Below are 13,313 nucleotides of genomic sequence, written 5' to 3'. Positions count from 1 at the left end.
GATCTCATGGAGGCATTTCCTCAACTGAAGCTCCTTTCTCTGTGATAACTCCAGCTGTGTCAAGTTGACACAAAAATAGCCAGTACACTAATATTCTGCAAACCCCACACAAAGTGAGACACTCTTCCTGCCAAAATCCAGAAGTCCACACTGGGTGGTCCAGCGGCCATCTTTGCCTGTTGCATGCGGAATTTTGCATGAATGCTGATGTTCCTATGTCTGTAAACTGAACACAGCACCAGCGATCTCAGGACACCACACTGAGCAGATCTGCAGAATCGGCTATTTACTTCCTGTTGCTCATTAACTTGCACCCCATCAGGCCACAATCAGGCTGAATCAGGCTAGGAAGACAGGGCTCCACAGCAATTGCAGGTTTGGTGCTTAGCATAGGTGTGTGCTCAGTAAGGAAAGAAGGCAGGGAGCAAAGGAAGGAGAGGGGAAGGGAGGGAAGAGAATGGAAAGAAAGGGGAGGGGGAGGGGCGGGGGAGGAAAGGGGGGAGGGGGAGGAAGAAAGTGGAAAGGGGGGGAGGGGAGAGAAGCGGAGGAGAGGGTGGGCAAAGTGCCCCAGAACAAAGAAGAGATCCTGTGTGGAGAGGACACAGTCACAATGGGGATGAGTTAGAATGGCCCTAGTAGAACAGACAACGTCACCGTTCAAAGGGAAGGAAATGAAATACTTGTGACATCCATCATCTCAGAACCTGTTACAGGAAAAGGCCAGGCGAGGGTGCCCATAACAGTCTGAACCCCTTGTGTCTGCCCCCTGGTTTACACTTTCATCACAGTCGATGAGCAGCACATGAACCGGGCACATCACCGTGTGTGTCTGGATTTCCTGGGAGCCAGCACTGTGGACTCCGGGTTCATGCATTTGCTTCAGACCTCACTAGGCTGCGACTGTGAGGGATTCCTGGGCAGGGGAACAAAGCATGAGAACATTGGGCCCACCCAGAGGGAAGGCTGGGGGGGCCCTGGGATTTAGATCCTGTGTTGTAGGGTGAACGGTAACAAATATCTTAAAAGCAAATCTGGACATATTCCTGGTGAAATGAGGAGTGGGGACCCTCACCAAAACTTCTGAGCAAACCCCTCAAGCCAGGTCCCAGCAGCTACAGAATCCTTGAATTGTGCTTATCAACACAATCTTCATGTCCAAGATCCCAAAGGAAAGGAATTAGACGAATTTATGGATCTGTCCCAGTGAAAGACTGAGCTGTTCAGGTTGCCAGCATCAGTCCAACAAACCACCTGCTTCCTCATTCACACCCAAAAAGCACTAATTTCAAAGCCGCAGACTACTCGGTACCCTGACAGTAGAGATCTTAAACCACAGGTGACCAGCCCGTGACAGTGTCCTCCAGGCAGGCACACTGACACGCCCTGAAGGTGAGATCATCCAACTCCTTTACAGTTGGGGAGCCAGGCCAAAGAGGAAAGGCAAATGTCCTTGGTTGTAGTCACTGACAGGAAAAGCAAGGTCCAGTCCCAAAGCCTCTGAGTGCCCAGCCCAGAACCCTGCACTGTACCAGGCCACTGGGAGTCCTGCAGTTCATCTAGAAAGGCCAGTCAGGATGTCATCATGTCTGTTTGTCCTTCACAAAGGATGTCATCATGTCTAAGTTTGTCCTTCACAGAGTTCACTACCAAGGGTCCCAACGGCTGGTGTGTGGGTCTCAAATGCCAGTGCCTCATCTCACCTCCCATTCTTTCAATGGCCTACAAAGATCCTTGCAACTGTCTTTCAGTGGGGAAGCCCCCCCTCCTCTCTCTCTCTGTAAAAGTAGAGTGCTACCATTAGACATGTCCATCAAAGAACTTCAGGATCCGACATTGGGTTTAGGACAACAGAGAAAGGGAAAGAAAAAGAGCGGGTAGGAGGAAGGGGAAAGCAGGACCTACAACCAGAAAACGCACGGCTAACATTTAACACGTAAGCACTGGCTACTGTCAGAATGCCTTCTCATTTATCTTCAAGCCGACTCTGAGGGAAATATCGTCATAAATATTATTACCCCATCGTTGAGTTTTATAAAAGGAACCAGGATATGTTTGATAGAGACAGGTATGGTGTGGCAGGAGGCCCATGCTGAGGCACCCCACCCACCCACCCCCACCCCTGCCAAGGTGCCAGACATAAGATGGGTATAGTATAGGACAGAGTTTATTTAGGGCATGGGAAGGGAGTAGAGGGAGAGAAAGAGAGAGGGAGTAGAGAAAAGAGGCCAGCCAGGAACACATGGGGGATGGGGGAAGATAGAGAGGGAGAAAGGGGTCAGGGAAAGAAGAGGCTAAGAGAGAGAAGGGACAGAGAGAGTAAGAGAGCCAGGAGGGGGTCAAACAGCCCTTTTTTTTTTTTTTAATAGCAAGCCACACCTACCTGGCTGTTGCCAGGCAGCTGTTGGGCAGAGCCTAGAAGGAATGCTAACACTGATGATGCAGATGAGGAAACCCAGTGACTTGGGCATTCAGACCCAGGCACAACACTCTGCTGTACTGTGGGATGTCGAGTGCCCACAGCTCAGAGCTGGAGTCTGTCCTGCTCAGGGTGCAGACCTGCTGAGGTGAACACATTAGTTTCCATCTCTCCACTCAGAGTCCTCACTCTCTCAGCCCTAACTGGAGCTTATTAAGGTGTGACTGGATGAACAGAGAGAGGAGAGAGAGGAAGGAGGGAAGGCGAAATACAATAACAGAGGAAGTGGAAGAGAGGCCAGCTGGCACAGGTGGCTACCTTAGGAGGCTGCGGTGGGTTTGGGTAATGACCTCTAACCATCCACAGCCCCTTTACTTCAGGTGGGCTCCTTTGTAACACGAGGATGTTTAGAGCCCCTCCCAATCCTTTATCCCTTTAGACTGCTGTCTTGAGACACAACCCACAAGTAGACTTAAAGAAAGCTGATGGCACACCAACCCTAGCCTTGCCTTCCTCAGAGTCCAGATTCAATATAAGCTGTTTCCTAAGCTCTGTCCCCACTCAACACATCCAGCCTTTTTCTGATAAAATCTTTGTTTAAATGTTTTTCTCTTATAAAATCTTATTTATAACTCGGTCTGTAATTTAACTCCAGTGAGAGGTATCTTTTTTTTTTTTTTCTTTTTTCTTTTTTGAGACAGGGTTTCTCTGTAGCCCTGGCTGTCCTGGAACTCACTTTGTAGACCAGGCTGGCCTCGAACTCAGAAATCTGCCTGCCTCTGCCTCCCGAGTGCCTCCCAGCTTGAGAGGTGTCTTTGTAAGCATAAAAGAAAGTGTACCAACTATAATGTACATGTGTTTACCTATGTCTGTTTTTCTTATTGCTGCCATAATTTTAGTGGCTTAAAAGAGGAGAACCGGGCTGGTGAGATGGCTCAGTGGGTAAGGGCACCCGACTGCTCTTCCAAAGGTCCAGAGTTCAAATCCCAGCAACCACATGGTGGCTCACAACCATCCGTAACGAGATCTGGCGCCCTCTTCTGGAGTGTCTGAAGACAGCTACAGTGTACTTGCATATAATAAATAAATAAATAAATAAATAAATAAATAAATAAATAAATGAGGAGAACCTAGGGTTGGAGGTGTGGGTTATCTGTGGAGCGCTTGCCTAGGATGCAGGAGCCCTGGACTCAATTCCTAGGACTTCATACACCAGGCGATGCCATTAGGAAGAGAAATTAGTCATACATTTTAAGAATATTCAATTATGTATCTTAAAAAGATGCTAAACTTTGAACCCCTTTTCTATCAGAACCCCACTTATACTCTATAAGGAGCTAGCCAGGGTCTCCACAATGCAGACAGCCACACTTGATTCGTGGTAGAGTCATTTTCTGGTTACCTCAGAGGCTTGGCTACCTGGACCTGTCCCAAACCCTTATCAGGATCATAAACCCAGACATCCAACGGAGTCCTTCAGTTTGACTCTCCAGACATCCCAGCACAGTTTTTGGTGAAATCAAAGCTTGTGCAAGGAAAGATCAGAAGAGGACCTGCTGGCCTGGGTCAGAAACCTTCTGTGGTTTCTGAAGTGCAAGGCCACCTCCCTCAGAGATGTTCACAGCAGGGGAGGCATCCTGTCAGTGGGCAGAGGGAGGGAGGGGAAACCACTGGAGTCTGTGCTATTAACTCCCCTGATGGATCATGGAACACGGGATGGTCTGCCTGCTTACTCATTTGTCAAAAAGCAGGCAGTGTTCTGTGTTCTCCTCTGCATACACCTGATGCCTCTGCTCCTCAGCCATGCAGCTGGGATTCAACGTCACCCCTAGGCTATGTAAGCCACAGTGTCCCTCCAGCAGAAGCAACCACACAGAACAGTACTAGACCATGTTTTCAGTGAAAATGTTGCCAGTTTTAGGTCATAAGGCTGGATTAAAGCCGGGCAGTGGTGGCGCATGCCTATAATCCCAGCACTTGGGAGGCAGAGGCAGGTGGATTTCTGAGTTCCAGGACAGCCAGGACTACACAGAGAGACCCTGCCTGTCTCAAAAAACAAACAAAAAAACCCCAAAACAATAAAAGGCTGGATTAAAACCCAAGATCCAAACAAAACAAAACAAACAAGAAGAAAACACCCTATTCCTCTCTCCACATAACTCTAATAATAATAATAATAATAATACTTTAAAAAAACTGACACTAAATCACAACTTAAGTCTAATTTAGAACAAGGTGCTGGTTTTAATCCAGTGATGACTTGTAAATACCAAATGATTTTAAAACTACATTCCCCATTTCTTTGGGTGGCTGTGCCTTCCTGGTTTGACTCATGGCCCTTTGCTGTCAAACTCATTAGACTGGACCACAAAGAATTCTTCATTTTGGGCTTTTAGGCAGTTATTGAAAAGTCCAAGGAGAGGGAAAGCAAGCAGCTTCGTGTCCTGCCTCTGCCTCCATCACTGAATGAGGTTTTCAAATGTTTTTCAGAGAAGTAGGAATAGTGGAATGTGTCTGCTCAGCAAGGGTTGGGATAAACCTGATGCATGCCAAGTGCTCGCATCCTAAGTATTAAAGTATCTTCCCCAGCCCTGGCTGCCATTCCGCAACAGTCATTCAAACACCTGTAAATACCTGCAGCATTACTAGTCTTTGGCAACATCTCAAGGAAACAGAGATAGGGACAACAGCACTGACCTCGGTTTACAATCTAGAAACAGGTTCTTCAGCAAATGCAGGTGTCATAAATGGCTAGATTGGAGAGAGGACGATGGCAGCATGAGCACCCATCCTGACAGTGCAGAAACACCTCCATCGTCAACACTGCTGCCTTTCCTCCATGGCTCTCATCTGTCTCTGAAATAACAGCTCTCACTCAGCCGTGTGACACACAGTACATAGGGTGGTTTCGGGGAAGAGGGAGAGGTTTTTCCTCGGAAGGTAACTTCTCCCAAGAGATCCAGATGAAAAAGCTAGGCCACAGCAGCTCTCGGGTAGCAGTGACTGTGGCTACATATTCTGAGGTCAGCAGTGTCCTAGGATGTTAGACAGTGGAGACGCAAGTGAACGTGGAGGTGTCAGGGAACCGCTGTGGACGGATGTTGCCGGCTTGCTTTCCAAATTTATCATGCTCAGTCTTTTCTCTACTTTACTCAGAAACTTGAGTTTGCGGGGCTGGAGATGTCATGGTAGTTGAGCGCACTTCCTGTTTTGAGAGGACGAGTTTGATTCTTAGCCCCCACCTAAGGCAGTGCCCCAGCTCCACGGGCCTTCGGCCTTCTTCTGGCCCCCATGGGCCATGTGGCATACTCACACATACATGTGTATTTTTAACTAAAAAGAAATATATATATAGCCAGGCAGGCAGTGTGGCACATGCCTTTAATCCCAGCACTTGGGAGGCAGGGGCAGATGGATTTCTGAGTTCGTGGCCAGCCTGGTCTACAGAGTGAGTTCCAGGACAGCCAGGCTACACAGAGAAACCCTGTCTTGAAAATACAAAAAAAAAAAAAACAAAAAAAACAACCCAAGAACACTTGCTCTTCTAGAGACCCCCAGGTTTGAGTCCCAGCACCCACACAGCAGCTAACAAACATCTATAAATTCCAGTTCCAGAGGGTACAGTTCCCTTTTCTGACTGGAGGTACCCAGACATACATGCAAAAAAAAAAAACACTCTCAGACTCACTGGCATGGCATGGAGAGACTGTTGTCATTTCCATCTTTCAACTCCAACTCTTTATCCTAACCTATAATCCTTGGCCTCTCAATCCTCTCCACCTTCTCTAGTCATGCCTCCCTGTCCAGGAGTATCTACTGTACTTGCCGGTTCCCCGAGCGCTCACCTTCCATTTATTGTGTATTGGTATTGAAACTGTTGTCTCCCAGCCAGAAACACAAGTTCTTGAAACTTTTCATCCAATTATCTATGCTACCCTGAAATAGACTCACACCGAGGTACCACCTTCTGCATTAGTTTTAGATGTCATATAATTATTATTCATAACTTTGCTTAAAACTACAGAATAAAGCCGGGCGTGGTGGCACACGCCTTTAATCCAAGCACTGGGGGGGGGGGGGAGGAATACAGAATATAAATCGCCAATAGGAGCAGGTTAAAATTAATGACATCCCATAAATTTATGCTCAAAACAAAACACTTTCACAGTCTACTGGCCCCACAGCGAGTGAACCTTTCTGTTCCTATGATAGACTTTGAACATTCATCTTCCACACCTGTCCTCTGCAGGCTAGAAAAGTCCATTTCTTTTACCCACTGCAGTATAAGAGGGGAGGGCCATATGCACAAACAAAGTAGAAATTAGAATTAGTTTATTTTTCTACTTAACTTTTAATAAATGAGAAGAAACACAGTAGTCTTGTCTCATATAGAACATTTATAGTACATAACAATCCATAAAGCCTCATGGTGAGGTAGGAACAGCTTTGGAAATAACACAGTCATAAAACACACACAAGTTAGGGAAAAGGTTGCCGCACTCGAGTTCAAGATGAGCCCCATCAACTATGCCGTTGGCCCAGAGCACAGGCGGCAGTAGACAGGACCAACTCGAGAGCGTCTCAGAGAATCAGACACACTGACACCCCATTGTGCTGTTTCAAGGCAGACCCATATCATGGCCATTTGTGTCTTTTTATATAACCACATATCAATTCTATGTTACATTCTCCTCAGCATCTTTTTTTGCCTGACACTGAACCTTAATATTTTTGGTTTAAAAGTTTAAATTGATTAATATACAAAAGGCTCTTGTGCCAGTGAAAATGACTGCTAAATATTCCAGAGCTTGTTAGTAAAACAAAACAGGATCAGCATATACATACACATATGTATATATGCAGCACTGTATCAAAATAGTGTGATTACAGTCCTATTTTCCAGGTCGTGAAGCAATAGGGCAGTTTCGATTTCGAAGACAACAAAAGCCTTCTCCACTTTCCCAAGACCTCTTAACACTGTTAACCACTTAACTGAAATGCAGTACTAAAATAAATATTTCCTATTGCCAATCCACTCTCCAGATTTGTGTAGGACTACCTTAAGACAGCAGGTTAATGACATTTTTTTTTTGTTGTTCAAATGGTATCTGCTTGTAAAACAGTAAAAACATTCAAAAACAGTTTACCTATCAAATACTTCACATTAGTTTTTCTTTTCCCTCAAAACTTTCAGGAACTCAAAATAACAGATGCTGACAAGACACACACATATAAACAGCCTCCCGAGACCCTCCAAAGTAAACTTGATGGAAACCCTCCCTGCTCAAATTATGCCTCTTAGGATAAAGCTACCCAGCATTTTGTTTTGGGTGTGAAAATACAGTAAAATGTCCCAGAATTGTTTTTCATGTTCTGGCCTGTCCATCTACAATGTAGATAATCCACCCCCACCCCTCCAGAAAAGAATTACTCCTACAAGTTAAAAGCTGACCATGGGAAATCAAGTCCATTGTTCCAAGGCTGCACATGGCTTGGAAGGATTCCTGTTTGAGTGTATACTTCCTCACTCAGCTCCACACTGACCTGGCTCAGCCCCCCACCCCTGACCCCCCACCCCCCCTGCAGCCCTGACTTGGGAGAGGAAGCACATTTAAACAATGGGATAGTCCCGAAGAGGCCAAGGTAGCTCCTCATTTTCTTTCAAGAAATATGCTATTTTGGAAAAGACACTCAAATCCCACAACATTTAAATATAAAAACATCTTTTCTTCTTAAAGATAATGCTAATATAGCTAAAAAATGGGTTAGAAAGTGCATTGTAAAGAAATAAATAATTCTCTAAAACCTCAAGGTGAGTTGGCGCCCATGGACTTTGCTGTAACAAACACCTTTGGAAAAAAAAAAAAAAGCCTACGGTACCATTTTTATACATAGAAGCCACTTAACCCAGGCCACCACCACCTTAAAGCACTTCTGAAAGTCAGACTGACACAGCCCTCCTCCCCGTGACATAAACCTGCCCAGAGGTTCTGAAGGCCACCTCCTGGATGGCCTCCTGTACCCCTGTGGAAACCCTGAACCCTTCCGCACGGTACCATCCGAGACAACTGGAGCTCCCGCTCACTCCACTCACAGAGCTCTCAATTTCATGTTTTTTAAAAAAAAAACAAATGTTTTGTTAAAGTCAAAGTAACCACCTGCCAAGGGGTTAGGTCACACATTAGTCAAGTATTATGTAGGTTGATGGTTGGCCCAGTGTAGTAAATGTGAGCTTACAAACTATGTTCCAAAAATTACATTTCTTATCAGAAAACCCAGCTGTTCTTATGTAGGCCCATTGCCAGCAACAGGCTTATTACACTAGGGGAGCGACCATTCCTTAAAGTAACTGTCATACTCTAACACTTCCATTTTCAGATGATTAAGCAATGAATTATTTCAAATCCCAAAAGTTAACTTTCCCAAAAGTAGTCAGCTATAAAAGTTATTGAAGTAGTCAGAATACTTTGTTCCTAGAAAAATAGAGCTATACATAACTAACATTAATAACCACTCTTTTGAAGACAGAAATCTACATTTCCTTCACAAAGCATTAACCTTTCTGGAAAAAATAACTTAAAAATCTTCAAATGTCTGCACTGGATCTGAAATCTGTGGCAATGGAGCAGCCGTGAGTGACTTCCTGGGTGCCAAGTGCAGAGTCCTGCAGAGAGCGCACTTTGCAAGCCAGCATGCCAAGGCACGGTGGCTAAAGACCCAAGCCTTCCTCTTACTGCTTTTGCTTTCTAAAGTAATATCCAAATTGCACGAGCCATGTGATTTCATTTTCAAGTCACTGGCTCTTGGCTAAGCACACACTGTGTTGGCTGCCCATGAAGAAATGTATTCATTCCATCTGATGGGTCACTATGGAAGTTTAAGACATAATTTAAGATTAATAGTTTGCAGGTAAGGAGCCAAGACAAGCCTGCATTCTCAAAAATACTCATGCATTTAGAACCATTTAGCTCAATGTTGCTAATACCAGTCTTTGAAAGAAAGCAACACTGGCAAACATGTTTAGACTGACTTTGGTAGAATAAAACCATTAAGAGATTTTCAAGATACTTTAGAGCTGTAATCAGCATTATTACTGTGCAGTAACTGACGTGGCTATAGCTTGCCTTCCTCCCTGCTCTTAGCCCCTCTATGCTCCACGATGTGTAACTACAACTCATCTTGTGAATTATCTCAGAGTTGACTATTCCTCAGCAGCAGAGAACACAGAGTAGTAACTAAACTGACCTTCTGCTAAGAGTCTTGACTCCGGAAACATGCTGCCATTATGCTCTGTTTATGATCTCAAAGGCAAGCAACCATCCCCTCAAACAGCAAAGGAGACAAACTTGATGATTTTAAAGGCCTAGCAATTATAATCCTAACAGATAAGATATAACAAGGGGGGGCGGGAAGAAAAGCAGAGAAATTCCAGTAACAATTTTATTTATCCCCCTAATTTTTATCATGGGAAAACCAGGAATCAAATTTCATTATGTCATATAAGATTTATACTTACTTTAAACAAAAATGTAACATAGTGTTAAAACTGGCTTTCAAACGTGTTCCAGCATAGCTGCACTATGCACTAATAATCACAAGGCTGCAATGTAGCACTCTCTATTATGCAGTTCCATTATGTTCTTACAAAAATAGAATTAAACTGTGCGACCAGACAAGGACTTCAATTACACTACTTGGCAAACTTAGTATTTCAATGGAGTCTATTTTCTCTTGCAGTTTAAAAGCAAAAGTCAAATATCACATCTTTTTCAAGACTCACAAAGATGATTCGGGCTGTTTGTTTGGCACGTTTTTAATCTCTATCACCACAGCAGGGAGACTGCCTTCAGCTTTAGTCCTCCTGGCCTTCTTCTCTAGATTCTCACTGAGTTCTAAACAAGAAATGCTAACTGTTGGCGCCTTCTCTGCATCCTTCCCAGAATGGACCTGTGGCCGTGTCCCGCAGCACTGCTTCAGGGCACACTGAGTTCTGCAGGCAAGCTCACATGGGAGCACACTTGACTTAGAGCCGACGCTAGCGAATTCAGGCTGGATGGTAGTAGCGTGGATTCCATGATTATGAAAGACATCTTTAATGGTCTTGGCCACCTGCATGTAGGAAGCGGGGTCCTCACATTTTATGTGGGCAGTGGCAATGATCCTGCTTCCCGCCAGCTGCCAGACATGTAGCTCATGGACTTCCTCAACGCCGTCAACGTCTCGAAGCTCTTTCACCAAGTGTTTGATATCGATTTGCTTAGGGACAGTTTGTAGAAGAATGAGAGCAGACTCCTTGAGCAATGGGTAAGTCGTGTACAGAAGTATACAAACCATTATAATACAAAGGGTTGGGTCTAGATAGAGCACCCAGCATGGGCCAGCGTCACGCATCGGGGCCTGGGTGCTGTTAATTATCTCTACAGACGATTTGCAGGGATCAGGAAAACACGGGTTCGTACAAAAGTCGTCTTCAGTACAACCCTTCCAGTTAAAGTAAAAGACCAAGGCATTCACGACCACGATCACGGAGCCCAAGGCATCTCCAAGGACGTGCAGAAACACTCCTCGCATGTTCAGCTGCCCAGCCCTGTTGTCTTCCGATTCCACACTGTCAGACTCCTGGATGAGATTCCCATTTACTTGTACATCCACTGGGTCATCACTTCTCAATTTTTCTGGCTCTACAACAAAACAATACAATTTTCACTAAGCACATTTAAAGTGTCCACAGAAACATCTTGTCTGGCGGTGAGTTTAAACTTGTTTCATAAAGCACAATGACAGTGTGCTGAGAGCAACCCACAGTGAGCTAGCCCTGGGTCCCGCCAGTACCCAACAGCGGAGAGTCCACTGTGTCACTGGGCTACTGCTCCTTGTTCCTTCCCACCTGTCACCTGCCCTCACTACTGGGATGGGGTCTTGTAAACACTGCTTCACCTCTCTGAAACATACAAGAGAAAACTTTAGGCAATCAGCAAGCAGCACTGAAGGGAAGTCCTCTGACAGGAACTAATCTGATGTGAGGGTCTCTGTCATCAGTGGCACTAGACAGACTGAGAAAAGCAGCTCTAAGGTAAAATAATCATCAAGAACATAAAACATAGCGTCTTGGTCGAAGGGTTCACAAACTGACAAATCAACAACCTGGGTCTATTGCTGGGGAGTGCAGGCCTTGATCCCAGTACCGGGGAGACATGCAGGAGGAAATCTGTGAGTTTGAGGCCAGCCTGTCCCACAGAGTGAGTTCCAGGACAGCCAGGGATATACAGAGAAACCCGTCTAGAGGAACCAAAAACAAACCAACAAAACAACCTGAAGCTATCAACAAAGTTGGAAGTCAATAATCACTAAGTAACCTGAAAGTTCCCGTAGGGGGCACACCTGAGGAGCTTCTCTTTCTCCTTTCCCATGCACCACCTGAACTTCCAAACATGGTCCTAAGCTTTGGAGAAGGTAAGCTGCCTCCGTAAGTAACCTAACCAGACACACGTGGCAAGAAAAACTGGAAGGTCCACACAATGTTAACATCGAGGGTGATAGGTTCCTTCTCATTTCTTTTCAACACTTACCTTCCAAATTACCATCAAGCCCACGTGTGCTCAAGATGAAAAACGTTCGTTAAAACCACAGGTACATCACCACCGGGTCGAGCACCATTATGTCAAACTCGAGGTTAGGGTGCAACGTGCCCTGGCAGGTCCCTAAGCTGTGATTTTCCGGATTAGGTGGTCGGTTCAGGGAAACACACACTCCCGTTCACAAAGGCCGCGTTTAACCAGGGCCCACCCCCACCCCCCACCACATCATTATCAAACTTGTTCAGTGGGCACGAAACCACCGCGCACCCGGGCGCGGGGCGTGGCACCCACCGCGGTCGCCAGGGGGCGCCCGTCCCGAACACTCTGGCGCTCACCTGCCTGGTCCGCCTTCAGCCCGTTGGAATTGCTGGTGTTGGCCACCAGCGTGTTGGTCTCCTCCTGGTCCGGCGCCCGGCCCGGCGGCGCGCCCGCCTCGCCCCCCGCGCGGCCCGCCTTGCGCGCGCCCTTGGCGAGGTGGCCGTGGCCGTGGCCGTGCGAGTGGCCGTGGCCCGCGCCCTGGCCCTCGCCGCTGTGATGGTGGAACAGACAGAGCCCCAGCACGTTGACCAGCAGCCCCGCCACGCCGACGCTCAGCACCACGAGCGGCTGCTGCATCTCATGCGGCTCGATGAAGCGCTCGACGGCTTCCAGCAGGATGGCGAAGCACAGCCCCGTGAGGAAGATGGCGTTCACCAGGGCGCCCATCACCTCAGCGCGGATCCAGCCGAACGTGTTCTTCTGCGTGGCGTGAGTCCTCCGGGCGAAGCGCTCGGCCACCAGCGCCACCACGAGCGCCAGCACGTCCGACAGCATGTGGAAGGAGTCGGACAGCATGGCGAGCGACGCGGTCACCCGGCTCACCACCACCTCCAGCACCATGAACATGAAGGTCAGCAGCAGCATGCACAGCAGCCGGCCGCGGTTGCGGCCCCAGCAGCCCATGGCGGCGGCCTGAGGCTCGGCGCTGACGCGGGAACGGGAGCGGCGCTGTGGGGAAACCGCCGGCCGCGCAGCTACTCAAGCGCCGGCGCTCGGCTGGACTGGCTAGGCGGAGGGCGCGGCGGACCACTGCGTGCCGAGGGGCTGCCGAGCATCGGACCGAAGCGCTCTGGAGACGGCGTCCGCGGCGACTGCGCTCGGCCCGGAGGCGTCCGCCGTCTTCGCCCCCCCGCCTTTGCAGACGGTTTACAAAAAAACTTTGCTTTGCACTCGGAACCCCCGTTTTCACACGGACCCGAGCGTGACAAGGCCCCGGTGCCCCGCCCCTCAGGCCCGGCTCGCCTCTCCATTGGCCAGAGCTGCCTCACGACAGCCCCGGC

The 13,313-nt window shown here is 47.5% G+C and overlaps 1 protein-coding gene across 1 annotated transcript; it reads right to left on the bottom strand.

The window, feature by feature from the left end:
• Positions 1-9,842: 9,842 nt before the first annotated feature.
• Positions 9,843-13,264, bottom strand: Slc30a1 (solute carrier family 30 member 1). Its single transcript, XM_021167670.3, has 2 exons — positions 12,330-13,264; positions 9,843-11,097 (listed from the first exon to the last, which is right to left on the bottom strand). Exons 1-2 carry the CDS (start codon positions 12,934-12,936, stop codon positions 10,193-10,195), a joined length of 1,512 nt encoding a protein of 503 aa, XP_021023329.1. The 5' UTR covers positions 12,937-13,264; the 3' UTR covers positions 9,843-10,192.
• Positions 13,265-13,313: the final 49 nt, after the last annotated feature.

Source organism: Mus caroli, unplaced genomic scaffold (genome assembly GCF_978045245.1).
Source record: "Mus caroli unplaced genomic scaffold, Mus_caroli_1 scaffold_1, whole genome shotgun sequence".
In the NCBI taxonomy this organism is placed as follows: Eukaryota; Metazoa; Chordata; class Mammalia; order Rodentia; family Muridae; genus Mus; species Mus caroli.
This window is presented reverse-complemented; position numbering and strand designations above follow the sequence as displayed.